This window comes from Narcine bancroftii, chromosome 3, assembly GCF_036971445.1.
Source record: "Narcine bancroftii isolate sNarBan1 chromosome 3, sNarBan1.hap1, whole genome shotgun sequence".
NCBI classification, from domain to species: Eukaryota; Metazoa; Chordata; class Chondrichthyes; order Torpediniformes; family Narcinidae; genus Narcine; species Narcine bancroftii.
Window position 1 is genome coordinate 51860076 of NC_091471.1, and position 26079 is coordinate 51886154.

The following is a 26079-nucleotide window of genomic DNA, read 5'->3' on the forward strand; positions in this document are numbered from 1 at the left end:
GTCAGTTTGATTTGGTTTATCAGGCTGTTTGCTACAATAAATATACCACGTAACTGTTGCAGGTTGATGCACTTTTGCAAAATTATAAATAGAAAGTGGAAACCAGTTTCAATATCTCCAAAGCCTTCAGTAGCAATTTCTAGATCCTCTATTAAAAATTATAAATTACCTCAAAACATTGACAAGATTTTAAATGGACAATATTAAAGTCAGACAAAGAAGATATGAAATATTTCACATTTTGGAATAACTGGCAAATTTTAGTGAAGGATCAATACTTGATTATTTTTTCCATATTTTTGAGATAGCGTATTTTCATTCATCCAAAGTACATCTGCTTTGGTGGATTAAGGTAACAATGGTGCTGTAGCCAATTTTTAAATTCACATTTTCGATTTGCATTTCGACCTGGATAACATGCCTCGATTAATGTGTCAGCAATGTCAAAGATTTAAAAACATTTTCCTTGAAGTATTTTGCTCAAACATTCCACAGACTACACATGGTACGTTATGTGGATGCGGATATACATGTGTCTAAAAGAATGAACGTGTGGCAGAGAAGCAAGTTTCAATTTACACAGAATAAGAACGTGGGAATATCTGGATTTAATGGGCATTTCAACAATTTCTTGATTAATATAGTCATGATTTGACAAGCTCTTCTTTTGATTGAAGATGAGCAGCAGTAAATTGATGCAATTTGACATTTCAATAGTGAACACAAAAAGCTCACCATTATGACCAATAAGCTATCCTTGCACTTATTTTGCTATTTTTCCCCAAAATATAATTGCTCTTACACAATTTTTGCAAAAATATTTAAAATAATTCCCTCTGCACACTAAGGGGAGATTTGTGCTCCAAAAAGACAAATAAAGCTGCAATATATGAAATCCAATGTCTATCATGTACACCAATACTCGAAGGGCAGATAGGTCATTCCTTGATAGCATTTGCTTCTTATCAAAAAGTCCCAGCAAAATATTCATTTATCAGCAAAAACTCCCTGCAAAAAAATATGCAGATGAGATTCCAGGCTCACAATGGTCAAATGCTTCAATATAAGCCAAGACCACAACAGGCTCAGATGTCTTTACATAATAGTCACCAAGTGCGCTCACCACTTAGCTTCAGCTTGCTGCTGTATAATCATGCAAGATACCTTATGGTTGCAGGTTTATGAGGCAGCTAAATTAAAGTGGTTATATCTTCTGTAGACTGCGGTCACTTTGTGACACTTAATGCAGACCTGCTGGTTTGCCACATGCTTTCCAAAGCTGTCCTTGGCAGGTTTTTCAAAAATTGCCAACATTTTTCTATTGAGAAAACTCAGAATTTTTTTTAGTTACAAGAGAGCATGTTGGGTTCTTCATGTTTAAATGCTGCTTTTCAAAAAACAAACAATGGCAGGAACCATGCTGCATCATACAATTTGAGACGCCAGGCTATGACAACATAGCCAAATTTTGGGGAAAAATGTAATTGAACTTTAAAGTTCATTGTCAAAGAAACTCAACAACCACAATTAAAGCAATTCATCTTCCATTTCACTCAAACAGTAGTGTAAAGAATTTCCAATGCCATGTGCTGATGAGAAGATGAACCAATTCAATGTGACAACTGGCTGGAAACATCTGGGCTTTTATTTTCCAGTTTAAAAGCCTTTTTTTTGTGTGCTTTTCTTCGTAGCTGTAAACTCTCCATAAAATATTGTAGCTGGAATCCTCTTATTTTCTTGTTGTAAATCCCAGGTCAAGATGGAGCTGAGCTATGTAGAAAGCACAATGATAAATACATAGGTGTGCTAAAATGGGAGATTTAGGTTAATATCCTCTATGCATCTTGAATTAAGTTTTACTTTCATTTAAAAAGTACAAGACAGTCAATCATTTGAGGCTGTCCTTTCTGGAAACAGTGTAAGCACATCCTGTGTCAAAGACCCAGCACCAACATGCTCATACAATTTCTATAGAAGAGAAAAAGAAATCCAATCAAGGACAACTAAGGAAATAGTTTTGAAACTCTTCTTTAGTCTCCAGGGGCAATCAACCAATTTGTAACAGTATTATGGATGAAGAGGTACCAAGAGGAAGTACTCTAATTTTCAGAAGGCATTTGACAAGGTACTGCCTCAAATAATAAATTGAAATATGAAAGTTCATGATACAGAAGGTTACCTAGTAGTTACCTAGGATGGAAGATTGGCCACCAACAAAATACAAGTAGATAAAAATGGATCTTTTACTGGTTGTCTAGGCATAACAAATGATATGCACAAGGGATGACACTGGAGCCTGACATTTTACAATTTGTGTAAATTACTTGGATGAAAGCAAGAGTCAGGGTGTTAAACAAAGATAGACTAAGTGAGTAAAAGATCTGGCAAATATAGCATAAAGTGGGGAAAAAAATAATCATCTATTTTGGCAAAAAAATTAAAAACATAATTTCAATAACAATAGATGACTGAGCTCCAAGATGCTTTAGGATCTGGTTATTCCAACACATGATTGGCTAAAGGCTTATGTGCCAGGTGAATTACAAAAGCTAACAGAATATTGTTGTTTAATAAAGGACAAAATTAAATTTTAACAAAGGGAGAGTAATTGCTTCAGTAACATAGGGCACTGGTGAAATCGCATCCGAGATTTTGTGCTGAGTCTGGGTCTCCTTATTTAAGGGAGGGCATAATGATGTTTGAAGCTGTTCAGCAAAGTTTTAATGGTTATATTGCTGGAATGGGTAGGTTGTCACAATAGAAAATGGTTAGTCTTGAATCTGTTGAAATTTTACGGGGAGGGGATGGTGCAAAGTCTTAAGGAAACATGACCAGATGAACGTGGAGAGGATATTTCCCCTTAGGGAAGAATCCTGTACTTGGAATCATTTTACAAATAAGGGATCATCTGGCAAAGACAGACGTTGCATCATTATATTTCTCAGGGGACAGTGTAAGCAGAGATACTAATTGTTTTAGGTTTTTGATATGCCAAGAATCAAAGAGGACATAAATGCAAACTTAAGAAGACCATTCCTAATTTGGATGTTCAAACATTGATTATGGGAATGTAGACACTTCTTTTCTCTCACGTGCCAATTGATAACTTTAAGTGATGCGGTTTTCTTTTGGAGCAGTAGAAAGTATGAGAGAGAAAAGCTCCAAGCTATTTAATACCAGATCAAACTTATTGAATTTACACCAGACCTAATGATATTGCAATCCTTATTGTAAACAAGCAACTTTTAACACAGTACAGTGAAACCTCATCATAATGCTATAGTTGCGGTCCATAAAATCTCATCGCGATAAAAGTGGGGTCAAGCTAAATCAGGGTTTCATTGTATTTCCCTGTTTAATTTGCATACCTAGATCATTTCCATTTCTCCTTTATTTGGAACATCCCAGTTATTCAGTATGCATTTTAAAATCAATCCGGGAGCCCCACGTCTCCATTCATGCCGGCAGCCCGAGACGCAAATCATCTCGTAATATTCAAATTCACGTTACATTGGGGCTGTAAAATTGGGATTTCACTGTCACTAAGGCTTCACAGCCTTAGTGAAGGGATAGTTAACAGGTGGCCAACCCATAACAAATAATCTCTGCATTACAGCAATTTGGGCAAAAATGACCCTTGTAGAATTAACAAATCACAACAAAAAATGAGATTCTTGCAGAATTTTTGAAATTTAAAAAAAAATTTTTCCAATTTGCATTTGTTGACCTGGCTTGAAATCACTATACAGATAGCCTTTTCTAGAATGCAATCCCCTGCAACATGGGGGCTGTATCAGAGTAATGTGTTCCAACTCAAATGCAAAGCAAATAACTCCCCAAATGATTGACGATAAGAAACCAGAGATATGTACATACAATTAACAATAAGGTAGTGCCTTCTTCATCAGAATGTCAGCCTTGTGTGGTTCTTGCCTTTTCTTTCTGACCCTGGAAAGAAAATATTACAGTAACATCTGATTCATTTTCTGAAAGCAATTTAGGATTTATAAACCAATACATTCATGATTTTTTTTATTGTGCAAATATATTTTGGATGAAACTGAACAGACAATTGAACAATAATGGAGTAATCTACTAGCTATTCTCAAATATTGATGAATAAAGTTGCATCTTTATTTTTTTCCAGCTCAAAACATTCCTTTGTGGAACTGAAAGAGGGTAAATAATCTTTCAGATAGCACCATGAACGACGTGCTGAATATTTTTCTATTTTTTCATTGTTCAGGATTTGGGCATTGCTGGCAGGGTCAGCATTTATTTGTCCAAACCTAACTGACCTGGGGGTGATTTGCCTTTCTGAATAGCTCTAATCCTTCTGGTGAATTTTTGTTAGGGAGGGAATTCCAGGATTTAGACCCTTTAGCAATGAAGGGTTTGCAATACATTTTCAAATCAGGATGGTGCATGACATCGAAGGGAACCTTCAGGTGTTGTTCAGATGCACTTGCCCATCTTAGTGATAGAGCTCACAGATTTGAGAGACAGTGGAGTAGCCTACGAGTGCCTTTAAGAAATGGTATATACTGCAACCACTAAACATCCACAGAGGAGGGGACACATGGTGAAGAAGCTACCAAAGAAGATGGAGTCCATTTTAAAGACTCCATGGATTCCTTTTTCCCAATTTGTTGACTACTAAGTCATAAATTTGGGAGGTGTTGATCCTGCCAGTGGGACAGGATGTAGCCTGCAACTGTGATGGAGGCAGGCGCATGGATGGAATCACTGAATCATACCATTTCAACCATGTTAGGTTGCTGCTTCACTTGTGTATGGAACAGCTCTCTCAGTTCAGACCCGAGACTCCAGATGTTTATAATTGAACCTTTGAAGAGTTGAGCTCAGCTAGAAGTGACATTACTACATTTGAATTTGGTGCTATGGGTGACATTAAATAGCTGGTTTGGTTTCAGCATTTCTCTTTTTTAATATTGTGGCTAGCACACACCTGAGTGATCTGCAGGTCATTCCAGGAAGCATAGGCCAAAAAAACCCCAAATTAAAGCAGAAGCTGGAATTGGAAACAAAACAAAATTGCTGCAAGAAACTCAGCCAGTCAAACTGCATCTGTGGAGAGAAACCAGTTAATGATTTATGCCAAAGACCCTTAAGATGTAGGCATTAACTAGTTTCTCTTTACACAGTGCTGCTTGACTGGCTGAGTTCTTCCAGTATTCCTGTCTTGTTTCAAGTATAGGCCGGACCAGGTGAGGACAGCAGCTCTGTTCCTCTGAAAGATATTAGTGAGCCAGATGCACTTTTAAAAATCAATCTGGTAGGTTTTTTGGTCTTCAGTACTGCTTGTTCTTCCAAATTATTAACCAGATTTAAATTTCATGGTTGCAGAGCTGGGATTTGAACTCAAATCTCTGGATAACAAACCTTGCATCTTATATTTAAAATAATTAAATGTGGTCAATCTACTCGTTCTCCATAATAAATGACATTAAATTAGGAGCAAGTTACATGTAAACAAGATCAAAAATAATCAAAAATTCTTTTTTATATATACCATATTACAAATGCAGCAGTTATTGTGAATAGTCCAGCCGAGATGGCAATGAAGATCAATATGATAATATCCTTATCGAGCACATCAGAACCTGTGGTCAAATCAGTAGAAACAAGTGTCAGATTTTAATGCTACAAGAATGGTAAGAAAAACCTGTCTCACAATCAGGAATTTATTGAAGGCAGAACTTTCAATTTATTAAATTAACTTCCTTGCTAATATGTTTTCATATTTGAGTCATGTATAAATGCAAACTGTGTAAATGTTGCTTTCACCTCAAAAATATTAATATGCATTGGATAATGTGGACAAAATGAATATTCAACTGTTATTATAATCATCTTATCAGTCATTTCGATGCATTGATAATTTTCCGCAATTTATTTAAAACAGAAACTTCGAGAACTGCAGAATATGTCCTGATTTAAGGGAAACTGCTGAATCATGTTTAAATGCACTAATTATTCTTCCGCAAAATTACTTAAAAACATGTCAGAGTTCTCTTCCCTCACTCATGATTTATGGGGATTTTCACACTTGCGTTATTCTCCTCCCCTGACTTGGACCTGCTTCCACGGTGTTCATCACACAGTCACATTATAAACTGATTCTTGACTAAGAACCAAGAGTAACATTGAATACCAAACTTACTTGAAGCTATTGAATTTGGAGAAGAGGATGTCTCTGTTTGTTGACCGTGAGTATCCTGATAGTCCATTGTTAACATGGCAACAGTAGTTTGGATACTTTCTGAAGTAGTTTCTACAAAGCAATAATGTTAATTTACACCAGTGAAAACAAATATCGGAGAAACTTATATCACATAGGTCTGTGTACAAAAGGTTTTGATACAGCAGCTTTGTAGAAAATTAATCTCTCTCTATTCACAAAATGGTCTGTTAATCCACCACACTGCTGTCTGACAATAAAGTTCAAAGTTCATATGTATTGTCAGAGTACAGATTATGACATCACATCCAACACTGAGATTTTTTTCCTGTGGGCCAGGCAGTATTTTTACACATCAGCTGTACTCAAGAAAAGATCCATACACAGAAGAGAAATAAAAACAAAGAAAACAAATTGACTGCAGTACAGAAAATAAATATTCAACAATAAATAATGTGTAAATTCAGACTCCTTAAATGAGTCTGAGTTTGTTGTTTAAGAGTGATGATTCCAAGTTCTGTCTTGGGGAGACAAAGGGGTAGCAACTGTACTGAACCTGGTGATACAAATCTTGTGGCTGGCCACAAGCCCTTTTGTTTTTGATGGCAGCAGCAAGAATAGACCATGCTCTGGGTGGAGTGGATCCTTGATGATTGTTGCTGTTGCTCCCTGGCAGCAGCATTCCATTCTGATTTTCTCCATGGTGGGGAAAGCTTTGTGAAGCCCTGGGCTTTTCTCATGCCTTTCAGCTCAGTGGTATTTGTGCCCCCATACCAGGTTGGGACACAACCCATCAGCGCACTTTCCCCTAAAGTTCCAATAAAGTTTCATGGTGAGCACCGAGAAAAGGTGGGCCACTTTCCACACCTTTCTTGCCATCTCTCAGTGAAGGCAGCCATAGATTATGAAATTCACCATCACCTTTAGTGGGACAGCACAGCCTATGGGTCAAATGAGGAAAGGGGTGCTTGGAAACCCTTAGAGGTGAGCACAAATTTTATGATCTGGGCAGCTGCAATCAGTGCTTTCTTGTATTCTTCAGAAGGCATTTCAGGGGCCTTGGAAGATACCACCAGTATCATTGGGCACAGATAAGCAAGGTAACAATTTTGACAAATCATACAAACTTTATGCTCAGTAGCCACAAAACAATGATTTATTTGTTTCTCGGAGTCCTCCCATTTCTCAATTGTAAGCTCGACACCAGAATCCCAAAATAAGTACTCTATTCCAAGTGTTGTCATGGGAAGGCACAGGCCTCCCTGAAAAACTGCAACATTGCCACCGATTGTGGAATCCAAGCATCACAAGCATACAGGAGGCCCATGAAAACTACAGGGGAACAAAGCACCTTATCCAGCAGTTATCTTGGACAGCCACCATCATCCTGATACCAAAGAGGGTGACAGGAACAGGCTTCAATGACGGGTGCAATGCTAATTTTTTTAGATGCCGGATCTCAACAAAACAGCAACAAGGCCTCGTGAGACCTGGCTTTTGGTGGTGGCCATGTTGTATTTGGCACTGTATAATTGATAGCAAACTGTAGGACTACAAAGTAGGAGACTGGTCATGGAAGTCACAGGTATGTTCAGAATAGAAAGTAGCACTCAGCAGGTGCAGGGTTGGGTGGGGGGGGGGGGGTGGTGTGCTGCCGCCGCCCTGAGCAGGCCATTGAGATTCAGGAGCGACCCCAAAGAGGCACTCTGATGAGCTCCAGCAGCACTGCTTTCCTGCTTCCACTCTGTAACTGGTGGAGATGCCGTCCTCAATGGAATTCAACACCCCTCTCTTTAAGTAGTATCTGGACTTCCTCACAGAAAGACCACTGACTGTCTGAGTCCACAGCAGAATGGTGAGCATCGTCACGCTGAGCTCTACCACACTTCGGGGCTGTGTGCTCAGCCCGCTCCTGTTCACACTACTAACCCATGACTCCACTTCTAACAGAACCATCAAGTTTACAGATGACGCAGGAATAGCTGGCCTCATTGGCAACAACAATAAGTCGCACTATAGAGAAGAGGTGGAAAATCTCTCGTAATAGCGTGAGAAATAACAACCTGAGTCTCAATGTGGATAAGACAAAGGAGATGATTGTGGATTTCAGGAGGACTAGGGATGACCACCCTCCACTACACATCAATAACTCTGGAGTGGAGAGAGTAGAGAGCACCAAGTTCTTTGGAGTCCACTTAAGTAGTGACCTATCCTGGACACACATCTCCTCACTTGTCAGGAAGGCCCAAAGCCATTGCACTTTTTGAGAAGACTGAGGCGGGCAAGGCTACCAGCCACCATCCTGTCAACTTTCTATTGGAGCTCTATTGAGAGCGTTCTGGCTGACTGCATCACAGTGTGGTATAGTGACTGGAGAGTATTGGATTGGAGGTCAATCCACAGGACCATAAGAGCAGCAGAGAAGATTATTGGGGTCTACCTCCCCACATCGACGTGATTTACGGGATCATTAACTGAGGAAGGCTCACAAAATCATTAAGGACACCTACTGCCCCGTATATAGCATCTTCCAGCTATTCCCATTGGGAAAAAGATACAGGAGTCACAGAGCCAGAACCACCAGGCTGAAAAACAGCTTATTCCCATGGTCTCATACAATCCCTCTGAGATTCTACTATTATTTAACAATACTGATTTATTTTTATATATGTACTGCATATAAATCACATAAATATGTGCTATGTCTATGTGCTTGCATGTTTTTACACGGAGGATAGAAGGATGCCATTTCATCCAGTTGTACTTTACAATTATATGATCATAATAAACTTGAACTCTTACCAGAGCTGTGGAAGATTCTATTGTTCCCACAATGACATCTTGTAACATCTCAGAATCCACAGAATGGAAGCAAGACTTCAAGTTTATGTTTATTGTCACACATGCTATGGTACAGCAAAAAGATTTGTTTTGCCTGTTATCCAGCCAGTGATAGCTTCTGCCATGGGTGAAATAGAAGGTGAATTGCACTGGATCAAGGTTGTCTGGAACACTGGAGATGACGTGAGCCTTGCGAATGAGAGATGCAGGAAAATCTAGGGCTTGATGGTGAAGGGGAGGGTGGGTCGGACAGGGTTGTTGTTTAAAATTAAGGGATTTTCTATGCTAAAGGTTAAATATGATTTTATTTTGGAAGTTCATGAGACTTTGGAACTTCTCCCTCAAAATACAGTAGTAATTGGACTTTGCAAATATGCAAGGTAGGGGTAGATACACAATGGAATGCAAAATTTCCCACGTGGAACGGAAACATGGTCGAGATTAAAAATCGAAGAAGCTATGAGCTTTTTAAATGGTAGAGCAGGATTATGGAGTCGAGAACCCATATTTTGTTCTTACAATTCAAGTTCTTCTGATGCCCTTGGATGATATTTTACCTTCTGAAGGGACTGACTTTATTTCTGTCCTTCAGAAAATAAAAATCCATCTCATTAGATTTCAAGGTATTCTTTCCTACAACTAAAGGTCAGATGCATTAAGAGTATCTTATCCCTCTGGTGAGATTTTTAATTTTCTTTTATTCCCACATCAATTTGGTCATTGATTTATTTTATCCTTTGAACATCTTTGTACACCTCATACAAACAACTGCAGTTTGTAACTGTGCTTTCCCCATGATGTCGATTTTTGTAAGTGCTGTGGAGTTTATCCTAAATAATTGGATCAAATTCAATCAATTTTACAAAACTAAAATTAATTTCATTTCGCAATTCTGAAATAAAATATTTTGACAATTCTGCATTTTTCAGATCGACTTTGCTTACCACTCCACGTAGCGACAAGTACTTCAGAACTCCAGTCACTCCACTTTCCATAGTCAAGGAAATCTTTTGCTTTAACACGAATCACATAAAGTTGAGCAGCAATGGCATCAGTAATTGTTTCTTCTTTCTTGTTCGTCTCTACCTGAAGATAAAGTGTGTCAAGAAAAAGGATTTAAAATGCTCAGATTATTATTCTGCAGTAAATAATTATTCTAGCGGGTGAATTACTATTACAACAGCAGTGTTCTTCACAAGTTAATGCTTTATTTTGAAAATAATGGCAATATCTCTTCCTGGAACTTTAAATAGCATTACCCATCCTGGGAGATCCCTACATACTTTTCCTGTTGGCATATTGTGCACACTTCGGAACAATGCCATCCTTCCCTTCTCACTGTGCGTACCCCTCCTTCAGAAAATAAGCTCCACAGCTGAATGATTGTTTGATAAGCTACAGATTTAGCAAACAAGAGTATTTTTATTTCTATTAGTACCCCAACTTGCATTTTGTTACATTGTATTAGAATAAATTTTTCATGGACCCCAGTCAGTTGGAAGGGAGAACAAACAATATCACCATAAGGATTTTAAAATAGGCAGATTACAGTTATTGGAGCTTGTTATATTGGCCTAAGAAAAGTGAACACAGACTCAGTAATTATCAGTGCAGAAGACCTCATTTGGTGGTATAGGATATTTTGAGGGCGAGCTGAACTTCCAATTCACATTTCACATGAAAGAATACATTTGATCCTGACCTTTGAAAGGGCAGAGAAAATTCAGGAAATGAAGTACACCATTTTATTGTAAAAAAATGGCATCATACTATTTCTGTGGAAATTCAACTTTTCTGCCCAAGTAGTGCTCAAACCACCAGATTCAGACTCAGATTAGATTGCACCCTTGTGGAATCAAAAGTCCACTCCATTCCCACAGACAACCACAAAATATATAGAGACTCAAATTAAACAAGGACATGTTGATCTTTTGCACAACAGTTCATTCATGTGCATTCATGGCTATTCAAATTGGTTCAAAGGAACAGCAAAATCGACATACAGTAATGAAAACTACATTTGTATTCAGGTTTGGAAAATATGGAAAAATAATTAAGTTGCTTCTGGCTTGAAAAGGCAAAATAACCAAAACACTGAACTTGGTTGTATGTAATGCTGAAATATAGCAAGAGCATTCACTCAGCTTGCAATATTTCTGGATGCCTTCAAGAAGACGTCATGAACAGAAATACAGAGGCTACTCTGCAAGATGCAAACATGGCAAAGGTGGTCTGCTTTGGATCTTGGGCAGTTCCTTTTTGACTCCACAGTTTGCTTTTGCCTTGCCTCTGTAATCCGCATATTTTAAAATCCTGATGGTGATGTTATTTATTCTCCCTTTCAACCAACTGGAGTGCATTATTATAATACAGTGTAACATCTTTAAAAAAAATTAAATTCAAGTTCAAGTACTCTGGGATGCATTCCATCAGGACCGGGGACTTATCTATCTTTAGATCTACAAGTTTGCCTCGTACTATATCTTTAGAGATAGCTATTGAACCTTGGACCTTGCCTCACATCACATCCAGAACATGTCTTTGGCATGGTAGATATATCCTCCACTGTGAAGACTGACACAATTTGTAGCTAAACAAATACCAACTTCCACAAGCAGTACAAAAAAACCCCGTGACTATCTTTCAGAAACTCTTATTCAGACTGATGTCACAAGAATATTTTTTTTAGGCAAGCTGGGTAGATAATGAAGGCAAAATAATTAATTATGCCCATTAATTTATTGATGTGTAAGTTTGTGAAATGCCTCAAAGGGAATTAGAAGTTTATTTGTGGCAGATTTTAAGTACATTTATTGATATATTGTCCTGTGCTTGTCACCCAAAATGAGAATTCAGAAGAGAATATATTTTCAGATTTATTGTTAGAGTACATACACGACATTACATGCAACCCTGAGATTCTTTTTCCTATGGGAGAGGCAGAATTACTACTTATTGGTAGTACAAAAAAAACTGTACACAACGTTCAGATGTAAACAAATAAAGAACTGTGAACAGATAACAAATGTAAACAAACTGCAACGCAGAGAGAAAGAAAAGTGTACAAATATGAGTCCGTAAATGAGTCCCTTTTTGTGTTTGTTGTTGAGGAAACTGATGGGGAGGGGTTGCTGCTGTTCCTGAACCTGGTGGCGTGAGTCTTGTGGTACCTATTCCTTTTTCCTGATGGCGGCAGGAAGAACAGAGCATATACTGGTGGTGTGGATCCTTGAACACAGCAGTGTTCCCTATAGACATCCTCAATAGAGGGAAAGGTTTTGCCTGTGATGTCCTGGGCTATGTCCACTAGCTTTTGGAGGCCTTTACGTTCATGGGTATTGGTGTCTCTACACCAGACTGCGATGCAACCGGTCAGCACACATTCCACCACACATTTGTAGACATTTGCCAGGGTTTCTGGTGTGATACCTAACGTCTGCAAACTCCTGAGGAATCAGAAGCACTAATGGACTTTCTTTATGATGTTATTAATGTGTTGCTTCCAGGAAGGATCCTCCAAGATAGTGACTCCCAAGAACCTAAATTTGTTCACTCTCTCCACCTCTGATCCCCCAACGATCACTGGATCGTACACCTCTGGTTTTCCTTTCCTGAGGTCAACAATCAGTTCCTTGGTTTTGGTGACATTGAATGCAAGATTGCCAAGTTTTCATTCTCCCTCCTGTACGCTGACTCATCATCTTTCTTTACACAACCCACTACTGTGGTATCGTCAGCAAATTTGTAGATGATGTTATTATCATACCAAGCCACACAGTCGTAGGTGTAAAGTGAGTAGAGCAGGGGACTAAAAGTGCAGCCCTACAGTACTGATGGAGATTGTGGAGGAAATATTCTTCCCAATCCTCACTGATTGTGGTCTGCAGGTGATGAAATCCATGATCCAATTACACAGTGGGGTGTTGAGTCCCAGGTCTTGGAGTTTGTTGATCAGTTTTGAGGAGATGTTGATGTTAAATGCTGAGCTGTAGTCGATCAAGAGCATCCTGATGAAAGTATGCTTGCTGTCCAGGTGTTGCAGGGCTTTGTGTGGAGCCAGTGAGATGGACAGACAGGCTGAATGGTAAATGACAATCATGGTGCAGCTCCCGCTCTTTCATAAAGTGTAGATTTTCTTTTTTTGTTAGCTACCTTCAAAAGATAATGAATGTACCCCAAGTAGTATTACATATTAAAATGAATTTATGATTCTGTGTCATAAACTCAATGAATCTATTTTGGCATTGGACAGATCAAAATACAGAAATTAAATTCTATGTTCCAGAAAGCTATTTAATTCTGAGAATAGTTAAATCTAAAATTGCTGTAGGTTTTGGTGCAGGAATACACACTCACCATTTTACTATTCAGCAACTTGATCTGGCAGTTCAATACTCAAATTTCACTTTTGTAACCAAAGGTTCAACCTTCCTAAAAAGATATCCACACACTAAACATATCACGCTCTGGGGTATCATGTTGCTTATCCAATTATTGCCCAATTTTATGGCACACAGAGTGGGACAGAGAGAAAACCAAAACGAAGGGGAATTTATTTTGCACAAATGTAAAAACATTTCCCAAGTAAATCCACAGAATCCCATCAATATTACATTTCCCTCCTACTTTGATGTAGCTCTGTACTGTGCTGTAATGTTCGATAAAAATGAAATTTTGCATTTTTGGTTAGTAGTAGGCTTGGAATCAGAAGATTGGAGAAAGCAGAGCATCTTAACCAGATCTCAAAGATTTGAAACAAATACTTACGTAATGCCCATTGATACCATTACTACTATTCTCAGCAAATTTAATTCTGATCACTCTAGTAATCATCTTACAACTTTTAATAAAAACAAAAAGATGCATGAACAAAATTGCATTTCAACTAAAATAGCTAGCATCACTCAAATACATTAACCATGCTCGAAAAAATTCAATGAAAGAATGAATGTCAAGCATTATATAAAATCATAATGCTTTAGGACTCAGTGGAAGGCCATTTAGCCCATTTGATCTGATAAATATTTTCTACTTTCCTTAGAAATGCATAAGTATAAAACATGTATCTGATCTATTGCAATTAAAATTTGTGTCCAGAGGTAAAATGTACTTCCCTACATTTAGTCTTGCATCAATATTAATAAGAACTAATGTATTTTCCATCAGATAAAGTTCTCAGATTTCAAATACCTGACCGTAACATGCTGAAATGCAGTGACAACAGTCGTAGCCTTGCCAGAAGCATCAGAGTGGAGCTAACTCTTGTACAAGGGCATACAAAAATTCCACAATAAAATCCGATTCTTCAGAAATCAGTGGTACAGCAAGAAATCTTAACAAATCTCCATATCCCTCAGAAAAGTTAACACAAACTACAAATAGTAACCTCAAACCACTGCTGAACTTACCCGAGACCAGAAATTATTTTGCTGAAGTTTGTATTCCAGGATAAATTTTAATTCAAAACGTGAACTCCATGTTGACGGATAATTCCATTGAACTTTTATTCTTCTGGGAGATCCAAAAACAGGCTCAGCTTTTACATTTGAGGGAGGATCAGGCTGAACTGAAACAAAAACAAATAAAGCAGAAAATAACGACTGAAGTGTCAGAAATACTGCAACAGAAACATCTGCTGATTACACATTCGGCTTGGATGCTGAGAGTCGTGGAGAGTTCTAGATAAAATTCTTTACTCAGAAAAAACACTATCTTTTAGGATTCCATGTTCCATTTATAAAATACCCTGATGAGTATTAAATATCCCATTATCTTCAAGGATATGGACCAGAAGATGGGAATTGGGATTAACCCAGAGGGTTATTTTTTCATTAGATGGTATGGGATGTTTGGCCTTCCTTTCATGTCAGAAACTGACAAATCTATCATAGTGAGTGTGGGTTTTAGACAAATAGTCGCAAATATTTCCCTACCACACCGCAGGAGGTTATTTGACCCACTATATATCCTAGCTTAAAGAACAATTAATTTCCTCCCATGTGTTTTCCCTGTAATTCATTTTCCTGCATTCCCCTCAATTCTCCAACCCACGTGCATTAGCCAAGTCAAGTTTATTCTCATCTCATTGCACAAGTACAACCTGATGAAACAGCGCTCTCCAGTCCTCAGTACAAAATGTGTAGGCACACAACCAGATACAACACAAATACAGACAAATACATATGGAAGTATTTCATTAATACCAATAAATAAATCTTTTGTACATGAGAGTCTCGGATGGTTAGTGTGAGCAGTTCCTCTGGTTGTTAGCATTCTCACTGCCGGTGAGAAGATACTGTTCCTCAGCTTGGTGGTGCTGGCTCTGATACCCCTTTATCTCTTCCCCGACAGGAGCAGCTGAAAGATGTGTGCAGGGTGGAATGGGGTCCTCAATAATTTTGCACGTCCTCTTTGGATGATCCCAGTAGATCACATTGATGGTGGGGGAGGGAGACTCCCCTGACTCTCTCTGCCATTCTTACTGTGCCTTCCTGACAAGTGAGGAGAGGTTGAGTGTCCACAATAGGCCACTAGACAAGTGAACTCCAAGGAACTTGGTGCTCTCCATTCTCCCAAATACAAAATTGTTGATGTGTAGTGGAGGGTGGTCATTCCTGGTCCTCCCGGAACCCAACATTAACTGTGGCCAATTAACCAACCAACCTGCATGCAAAGTTTTTGTCCTTGTGGAAGAACATACAAACTCCAAACCTGACATTCCATCCTGCCTGAGAGACAACTACTTTACTAGCTGTGCCACTCAATATTTAAAAATGAATCTGAAACTAAATCCCACCCAGTTGTGGATTTAACAGAGATGGAAGATGATCTGTCTAACCAACCCTCTCCCAAGGCGGAGAAGCCTGCTGTTTAGAACGGCTCAACACTTATCTAACATTTACTAGAAAACTAAACTGTTTTACTTTTAAACTTTTCTCAATTTAAATGAAACACCATCAGCCTGAAACATTAACTCTCTCCACAAATGCTTCATTTTGCTCTACTGAAACTGAATGGACATCAGTGCATTAAAAGAAATCAAATGGTGTCAAAGTACCATTCTTGGGCATACCTCTCCTCCTCACAAATGATAGATTCAGGATCAGATTTATTGTCAGAGTACATACAACATCACATACAGCCCTGAGCTTCTTTTTCCTGCAGGCCAGGCAGAATTTCCACTAATTGGTAGTCCAAAAAAAAAAATACAGTGCAACCCCTTCAAAATGCGATTGTTGGGGTCCTAAAATCTCATTCCGGACAAAAGCAGGGTCATGCTAAATTGGGGGTTCAATAAATCGTTGTGTTGCTAGAGTTGAAATGAGAACACAAATTCATTTTTAGTAAACCATTATGATCCAATACTTGCATTTGAAGTATCAGAGCCTCTGAGTATAAACCCATGTGCATCAGTGTTTGCAAATGCCATGTCTTTCCCAAGGTCCCCATTCCTGCCTGGGGGCCCGACATCCCTGCTCCTGCCCGGGGGTCCAACACTCAAGTCCAATGACTCATCGCATTATATCCAAATTAGCATTAAATCGGAGCATGTTAAATTAGAATTTCACTGTACACACAATGTACACATGTAAACAAATGTAAACAGCCGACTGTGCAATAGAAAAAAAAACCAATAAAGTGTAAAACTAAGAGTCCTTAATTGAGTCAGTCACTGATTGAATTGTTGAAAAGTCTGATGGGGGAGAGGTAGCAGCTGGTGGTGAGAGTCTTGTGGCACCTATACCTTCTCCTGATGGTAGCATCGAGAACAGAGTGTGTGCTGGGTGGTGTGGATCCTTGTTGATTGTTGCTGCTCTCCGACGGCAGCTATCCTCGTAGATGTTCTCGATTGTGTGGAGGTGGTTTGCCAGTGATGTCCTGGGCTGTGTCCACTACCTTTTACAGGGCTTTATGCTTGGGGGAATTGGTGTCTCCATACAAGACCATGATGCAGCTGGTCAGCACACTTTCCACTACATATCTGTAGAAATTTGCCAGGGTTTCCAATGTTATACCAAACCTCCACAAACTCCTGAGGAAGTAGAGGCCCAGATGTACTTTCTTCACAGTGCCATTAGTGTGTTAGGTCCAGGAAAGATCCCCCGAGATAATGACTCCCAAGAACCCTCTCCACCTCTGATCTCCCGATGATCACTGGATCGTACACATCCGTTTTTCCCTTCCTGAAGACAACAATTATCTCCTTGATTTTGGTGACATTGGTTATTGTTGGTGCACCATTTGGTCAATTTTTTTAATCTCCCACCTGTATACTGACTCATCACCTCTTTTTATACAATACACTACCGTGGATTCATCAGCGAATTTGTAGATGGTGGTGTTATTATACCGAGCCACATAAGAATAATATTATTCACTCATATTTCTTTTTGCATGGTTTAATAGTTTGAAATGTAACAAACAAAAGTTCAGTTTTAAGATTACTGTGTGATTATATTCATATTATTCGACCAGCCACATTGTTAAAAATTGAATTTTTTTTTGGAACAATTTAAGCATCCATTTTACCTTTCAGCTAAATTAATAAAATTACTTACCAATGTCTGGTGCTACAATTTCTAACAGCGTAGTTCTATGTCCAACTGGATTAACAGCTGTTATATTTATTACATACGGAAGGGGTGAAAATATTTGAGGATCGTCTATTTGACAGATGTTACTGGGTAATTGTGTAGTGCAATTCCAAACTTTATTTCTTGGATCCCTAAAACCACAAAAAAAATAATTTTAAACACCATTGTCTCAAAGATTGAAAAATGCAAATGCTAAGCAAGGACATGGTTTCTATCTGAGGAGTGCAGTAAATAATGTCTACATTTTGCTACTTGGTTCATGACAGGCCATTTGAATTCAAGAAAAAAAAATAGTTACATCTGAAAAAGAACAATAAATGTTGCAAAATTTGAACCACAATAAGTATTGAGAACTGGATCTAAAAAGGAGAAGCACCAAGCAGTTCATAGTGTGTGCAACCCAAATGAGGGAGCAAACACAAGGCACTTTGCACAAGCACCAAACTTAGAAAGTAAAGATGTAAAAACACAAAATAAAGACAGACAGTGTTACAGATACAAAATTGTTTAGATCTGAAGTACATTGCATTTTCCATTGTAAATGACTATCATAAAAATACAGTACATCCTTATTCCCTGATTTAAAAAAAAAATTCCTCCCCCTCTTTCCACACATGAACACACCTACACTCTTCTAGGTTACTGATCCTCTGGCAAATGGAAACTTCTTCTCTGCTTTTCCTCTATCAAATCTCCTTGTTTAAATTTAAAGTAAAAGAGGAGGGGGAGCTTGAAACAGTCTGTGTAACAGTAAATGGGATACAAAAGACTGAAGATGCTGGAAGGCAGAACAAAAAAAATACTGCGGGAGAAAATCATGGGTTAGGTAGCACAGGTAGCACCTCTGGAGGGAAATGAACAGCAGACATTTCGGGTCAAAATCTTTCATGACCCGAGATTACAATAATAAAACTAATGCTAGCTAAAAGAAATGTATGAAGTATGATTTTAATAAACTATATAGCTTTTAAAAGTATGCAAAAGATGTGAGCAAGCCCACCACATTAAGGTCTGCTTATCTTTTCTATTTCCCTAATTTACCTTTTTTGATTAAGTTGCCCCAGGTGCACAAGTACAACTAAAATAAAATAGGATCATGTGAACACCTCTCCACATTTGTTGTTCACTCTTTTATTTCCTCTGCAGGTGCCAAGTATGGTTAGTTTATCAGGTTTCTGACACAATGCCATCAATTGAAATTATTCCAAACAGGATGTTTCTCACGGCCAGAAGCAGGTAGACCAGAATAACCAAAGGGAACTTTTCTACTTCCATAAGTTGGTGAGGGAGGAATGCCATGAAAGGAGGTTTTTATTGAAAAAAAAAACCCTTTTCTTTTGGCTACTTAGAGATATGAAAGTCTGCAGATGCTGTGATGGTAGTAAAAACACAGAAATGCTGAAGGAACTCAGCAGGTCTCACAGTGTCCATGCGAGGTAAAGATATAACTGATGTTTTGTGCCTGATCCCCTCTTCGAGGAACGAGTGAAAAGCAGGCAGGCACCCGAATTAACAGGCTGGGGAGAAGGGAAGAATGAGAGGTGGAGTAGTACAGACCAACAGCCAAAAAGCATAAATTAGATATGGCTGGGACACAGGAGAGAGGAAAGGTGAGAAATGGATGGAAGCCCAGCTCTGTTTTCAAAGAGCCAAACACCCCACTATCCCAGGAAATTCTCAGCTTTCTTCTTTCCTATGTCCCATCCATATCCAATTAACTACTTTTGTCTGTTGCTCAGTATTCCTCCCCCTGCCTATTCTTCTCTTCTCCCCCAGAAGGACAAGGACAGATGTGTGAGTAGTGGAGGGTATGTGGATGAAGGCTGAGTTGATGGTGGTAGAGGGAAATCCATGTCTTTTGAAGGAGGAAACATCTTGGATGATTTTGCATGGAAGACACTGCCCTGGGAGCAGATGTGACCGAGACGGACAAATTGAGAGAAAGGATCATGGCCCTATAAGGATTTCATTCCTTCCTCACAATCTTCTCTGCCTCTATTGCATCTGCTTCCAGAACGATGTCTTCCATGCCTGATCATTGAGATGTCCTCCTTCTGCAAAAAACATGGCTTCCCCTCTACAACATCAATTCAGCCCTCACCCACATGCCCTCCATTACCCACCATTCTGCCTTGCCTCCTCCCACATCACAACTACCACCCCACTACCCTATGCATCCAACATATCTGCCATATACGAAGTGATCCCAACACCATACAAATCTTACCCTCAAGTTCCCCCCACTGCATTCTACAAGGACCACTCACTCAGTGACTCCCATGAATTGCCACCTACCCCTGTGAACTTGTGTCCACACTTTCTCCTTCACCATTCAGGTCCCCAAACAGTCCTTCCAAGTGAAGCAACACTTCACTTGTGAATCTGCAGGTATAATCTATTGTATTCGGTGCTCCCGTTGTGGTCTCTTCTACGTTGGAAAATGAATGTAGACTGAGAGATCGCTTAGTTCAGCACCTTTGTTTTGCCCACCGTAAGAGCAGGGAATTCTCAGTAGCAAGCCATTTCAACTCCCTGCTCCATTTCCATGTCCAGTCCATGGTTTCATGCTCTAGTAGACCGAGACCTCCTGCAAATTGGTGGAACAAGACCTCAGAGTCGGGGCACTCTCCACCCAGATGGCATCAACATAAGACTTCTCCAGTTTTCATTAGCCCCCACCTTCCAGTCTCTCTCATCTCCTCTCTCTGTCTCCTTTTCTCCATTTCTTCATTCACAAAGCCACCCTTCCCCCATCAATTCTCAACTTTCCTCTTCTGTCCTCCTATCCTGGTCCAATGATCACCTTTTATGAGTTGGCCTCTCTCTCCCCACTTTCCCCTTTGTCTTTTCCTCCCTTCTCCCCAACCTTTTTATTCAGATGCCTGCCTGCTTTTTACTCATACTTTGACAAAGAGCACATGCTCAAAATGTAAATTATATAACTTTACATCCTATGGATGCTGCAGACCTTGCCGAATTCCTCCAGCCTTTGTGTTTTTACTTTCAATGCATAAACTGATCTTTTTCCATTTATTTTGTCCATCACATTTTCTCCTATTATTTCTTCGAGCCTGATCTGCACATTAAGCTTCATTAGAACTTGCTGGTACTCTACTATCTCATCTATGGGGTCAGACTCTAAATCCATGATCCTCAGTAAATAATTTCATTTGATGATGTTGTTAAGGATTAAAATAAAACTTTTCTTTCCCTGGTGAAATAAACTTGCTCCAGAAATATTTCAAGTTTTAAAAATTTATTTACTCCTCTCTCAAAAAAAAGTTTGCTGAGACAAGGGTTACCATTCTGGATGGCTGCCTGTCACTAGTGGTGTTCCGCAGGGGTTGGTATTGGGGCCGCTGCTGTTTACAATTTATATTAATGATTTGGATTGTGGTATGAATGGTTTTGCGGCCAAATTTGTGGATGACACCAAGATAAATGGTGGAGTAGGAAGTGTAGTAGAAACCGTAAAGTTGCAGAAGGATAGAGACAGATTTGGAGACTGGGCAAAATTATGCCAGATGAGATTTAACATAGAGAAATGTACAGTTGTAGATTTTGGCAGTGGAAGTAAACAAGCAGAATACTATTTGGATAGGGTGAAAAATCAGACGTCAGATGTGCAAAGTGTCCTGGGTGTCCTTGTGCAGGGAAACTTAAAAGTTAATGACCAGGTGGTTATTGGTAGTGAAGAAAGCAAATGCTATGTTGGCATTCATTTCAAGAGGAACAGTGTATAAAAGTAAAGAGGTGTTGATGAGGCTCTGTGGGGCACTGGTGAGACCCCATTTGGAGTACTGTGTGCAGTTTTGGGCCCCCTATCTTAGAAAGGATGTGATGTTGTTGGAGAGGAGATTTACTACGATGATTCCTTGAATGCAAGGGCTAATGTACAAGGAGCATTTGCAGCTCTTGAGTTGTATTCATTGGAGTATAGGAGAATGAGAGGAGATCTCATAGAGGCATTTCGTATTTTGAAAGGTTTAGATTGGGTGGATGTGGGTAAGATGTTTCCCTTGGTGGGTGAATGGAGGACAAGGGGTCATAGTCTGAAAATTAGAGGTTATCCATATAAAATAGAAATTAGGACTTTAGCCAGATCACAGAGAGAGAGAGAGAGAGAGAGAGAGATCAGTAGCAGCAGCTGGGACACAACTTGGCAGCACAATTTGGGTGGGCTTAAATCTGGGGCAGCTGGCGTTTATTCTGAAATCCAGAAAAATCCAGAATTTGGAACACACTGTCCCCCAAGCGTTTTGGATAAAGGATTGTGTACCTGTACTCGCTTATACTCCATGTCTCAAATGTGTGATTCTGCACATTCAGGAATGGACTTTGTTGGAGGTTAGCAACCAGGAGCGCACACAGGGTACACTGGCAAAGTAGATAATAATGAATTAACTATTAACCTCAATGTTAGTAAGCCTCAGATTTATCTATTAATTGCCACATGCCTGAGGTCAAACTCAAACAAAGAAAATGTGTAAAAATAGCACATGCAAAACTGAGTGCCGATAAAATAAGCCTAGAAATTGTTAAAATATTAGACAAACTGACAGTCCAGACACACTAATATATCAAAAACATTGAGCAGGATAGAAGACAATTTTAGAGGCAGTTTCCGTCAATAAATAATTTCAGCAGGTACAGGACATTAACGTCAGTGCAACAAACAGACCACCACAGAAGAAATTGTGGGGATTCCTATGTCAAGTCCCAGTCACGAGAAAGCAAGCAGTACATAAAGCAGGTCTGGTAGAGTACTCTACTGCTGTTACTATGGGAATTATTCAGCATATCTAAACAGTGGCAGTCAAAGAGTGCTCCCAGTAGAAGGGAAGCATTTAAATAAATAAAGGCGATGGCAACAGTTTTTGTTTATTGAAGCAGTGTTGAGAAAGATAAACAACCTGTAGATTTATCATGCATCGAGATTTCAGATGGCAACCTCTGCAAGCACCACTGTATGCAAGGAAGGGAGGTGACTAGACCCTTCCAACACCACAATATAAAATCAACATTTTGGCATTAATTTCCATTACAAATGGCTGGAAGTATACCAGATCACATGCTAAAATCCACGTTTACTGCAGACAGACTTCCAAAGGCAGCGGCATCGGTTAAAGGTTCACAAGATTAATCTTGTGAATGTTTTACAGAGCAACAGAATGGTAGGATTTAGTGTTTATACTAAAGTAGGATTTGATGAACATTCATGAGATTCTGTGGCTGCAGCGGGGTGGACAGGAAGTTGTGGGTGTGGAAGAAATGCCTGGATCTGTGTTGACTCCTGGGAGTCTGGGTCAAGGAGGTCACTGAGCATTTGGAGGGCATTCTCAATGGGAAAGTCAAAGCGTGAGAGATTTAGATGGGGTGGAATTTATCAAATGTGTCCGGGAAAGTTTACCTCGGCAATGTGTTGAGAATCCCACAAGGTAGAAGGCAATGCTTGATCCAGTCTTAGGAAAATGGGAAGAACAAATGGACGAATTGCTTGTGGATGAGCCTTTGAGGATCAGTGACCATTGTTCTATCACATTTAAGATAGTTATGGAGAGAGACACGGCAAGATCAGGAGTTAAAATCTGGAAAGGGGGCAAAGCTGACTTTGAAGGTACAACTCAAGAATGATCTCAAGTTAGTTTGAATAGGCTGTTTGAAGGAAGTGGAGCATAAGGAAAATGAGATGTCTTTAAAAAGTTTGTTGACAAGTTCCCAGGCCATGCACATTCCTATTCAAATGAAGAATTGGACATGCAAGTACAGGGAAGTTTGGAATGCAAAGGAAATTTAAGCTCTCTTCAAGAGCAAGGAGGAAACTTGGGGCAGGTCATCGCAGCTGGGATCATGTGTACACTTGGACGTGAACTCAGGAGCAAGTTTAACAAAATCTGGATGGCACCGGGAAGAGGGGTGCTGGCTCTGGTAGATAACATTGGAGATAATCTCAAGATACAAGAATAAACACATAAAGGGTAAAAAGGTAATCAGAGGAAAAAAAAATGGGACAAGGCCAACTCTGTGTGGAGCTACAGGGGAAGGCCAAGGTCCCCTACGCATGCTTCTCTGGTTTTATTGTGGAGAAAGTCAAAAGGACTAGGAACTTTAGACAGTCAATAGCAGTGTCTTGAGAACAGTCAGTATTATAGTTGAGGAGGTGCTTAAGGTCCTGATGTGTATGAAGGTTGACAAATCTCCTGAGCCTGATCAGATGTATCCCAGGACACTGTGGGAAGTACAAAAATTGCAGGTACCCGAGTTGAGATTTCCTGAGTCGTTATCAAGTATAGGTGAGGTGCCAGAAGACAGGAAGATGGGAAATGTTCAGGGTCTATTCAAGAAAGACTGTAGGGAAAAGCCTAGGATCTAAGGCCAGTGAGCCTAACATCTATAGCTAGTAAGTTACTGGAGAGTTTTCTGATGGAGAAGATATTCATGCACTTGGATGGACAAGGGCTGGCTAGGGGAAGTCAGCACTATTTTGTAAATGGGAGGTCATGTCTCACAAATCCAAGAGTGTTTGAAGATGTAACATAAAAAAGTTTGACAAGGGCAGAGCTATAGATATTGTGTACAAGGATTTCAGCAAAGCATTCAACAAGGTTTGCATAGAAGGCTGTTCGGGAAGGTTTAAGGTGAGATGGCAAAATGGTTAGAAAATTGGCTTCAAGGAAGAAAGCAAAGGATGATAGTGGAAAGTTATTTGTCAGACTGAAGGCCCATGACTATTGGTGTGTCACAGGGATCGGTGTTTGTCATTTCTATCACTGAGTTAGATGAAAATGTAAATGGCATGGTTAGTAAGTTTGCAAGTGACACAAAAGAGTATGGCATTGCAGACTTGCCAAAGTTTGCAGCAGGATTTTAATCAGCTGAGAAGGTGGGTAGAGGATTAGTTGATGGAATTTAATACAGAGAAATATGAGGTGTTGAATTTTGGGAGATATGACATTCAGAGTGAATGATAGGGATCTGGGGAATATAGTGGAGCAGAGGGATTTAGGAGCACAGGTTCATAGTGACATCACAGGTAGATAAGGTGTTCAAAATTGTCAACTCTGCCTCACTGGACCCATGTGCAGAAATACAGTGTGGATGCAGTGTATCCCACTTCATGAACACTGGTGCTGATCCTTTTATCTGAGATCCTTGGGACTCTTGGATTTTGGATTATGGAATTAAAATGGTGGCAGACCAGATTCGCGCAAAACACAAGTCCTTTTTATGGAACCATGCCGCATTGAAGATGGCTTAACGAGCAATGGCTGCTTTCGTTACCCATAATCCCCCGCAGAGCTGGAACCGCTCTGGGTAACAAAGACAGCCATTGATCCCGCATTAAAAAAAAAAGAGGCTCCCCCAGCTGGGATCTGCTGCACCCTTGTCTGCCTCCTAGCCTGCCTCAGCTGCTCTCTCCCCAGTTTCCACCCGAGAAGTGTTCTCTACTCGCTCGCCCACCTGAGTCTCGCTGATGCTCTCTCCCCGATTGCTGCCCGAGCCGCGTTCCTTTCTCATTTTCTCCCATCTTGTCCAAGGCGCGCTGTAGCTCTCCCCCCTCTTGCTGCCTGAGCCGCATTCTCTCCTCGCTCTCTCGAGAATAGTGATTCACAAAGTGGGTGCTACTGACCCTGAGGGTGGTGGAAAGATCCAAGGGGGCGGTGAGTGAAAAGGGAGCATTCTGATCCTTCAGCCTTGTTATTATTCAGTCTGCAGCAAAATTTGATGAAGAAGCTGGTGCAGTAACTTTCTGGCCGGACTTGGGGTGGCTGTGGTGAGCAAAACGAACGGTGACAAGGGATTCTCGCGAAGGCTAGACTTGGTGGCCGCCATGTTGTACTGGTGTGACCACCACCTCCCTTTCAGCGCCGCCATTACCCCTTCTCAGTACCGCCACAACAGCACCACCACTAAACCCCTCCTCTCAGCGCAACCACTACCCACTCCCAGTGCTGCCACCGCCTCCCAGTCAGCGCTGCCACTGCCTCCTCCTCAGTGCCGCCATTGCCCACCCCACTAAGCTCATCCACTAACCCCACCACCACATTCAGCGCATCCACTAACCCCCACCCCATTCAGTGCATCCACTAACCTCCCCCACCCCACTCAGCGCATCCACTAACCCCCCACCCCACTCAGCGCATCCACTAACCCCCCACCCCAGTCAGCACATCCACTAACCCCCCCCACCCCACTCAGCACTGCCATTAACTCCCCTTCCCCAGCATGTTGGATGGGGGGTGCTTGGGATGTGGGCTGGAGGCCAAGGGGGCAGCAGAACAAAAAAGTTTGGGAACCACTGCTCTTGAACACCTCAAAATATACTGTCCATGCTGTGAAAAAATGTTTGGTTTTTGGAGGATTTCAAAATCACGGATAAAGGGATAAGGACCTGTGCTCGAATTACAAAAATTCATTTTTGTGAAGAGACTTGTAACCATA

The 26079-nt window shown here is 40.1% G+C and overlaps 1 protein-coding gene across 1 annotated transcript in view; it reads right to left on the minus strand.

Annotated features, from left to right (window-relative positions):
- Positions 1 to 589: 589 nt before the first annotated feature.
- Positions 590 to 26079, minus strand: part of LOC138757170 (interleukin-11 receptor subunit alpha-1-like) — a 101377-nt gene continuing 75887 nt past the window's right edge. The window contains exons 7-13 of the mRNA XM_069924084.1: positions 17602 to 17768; positions 14452 to 14609; positions 9988 to 10129; positions 6185 to 6295; positions 5534 to 5624; positions 3877 to 3948; positions 590 to 1770 (exon numbers count right to left, since the gene is read on the minus strand). Of these exons, the coding sequence (XP_069780185.1) occupies positions 3879 to 3948; positions 5534 to 5624; positions 6185 to 6295; positions 9988 to 10129; positions 14452 to 14609; positions 17602 to 17768 (739 nt within the window). The 3' untranslated portion in view covers positions 590 to 1770; positions 3877 to 3878. The remainder of the gene's footprint in view (positions 1771 to 3876; positions 3949 to 5533; positions 5625 to 6184; positions 6296 to 9987; positions 10130 to 14451; positions 14610 to 17601; positions 17769 to 26079) is intronic.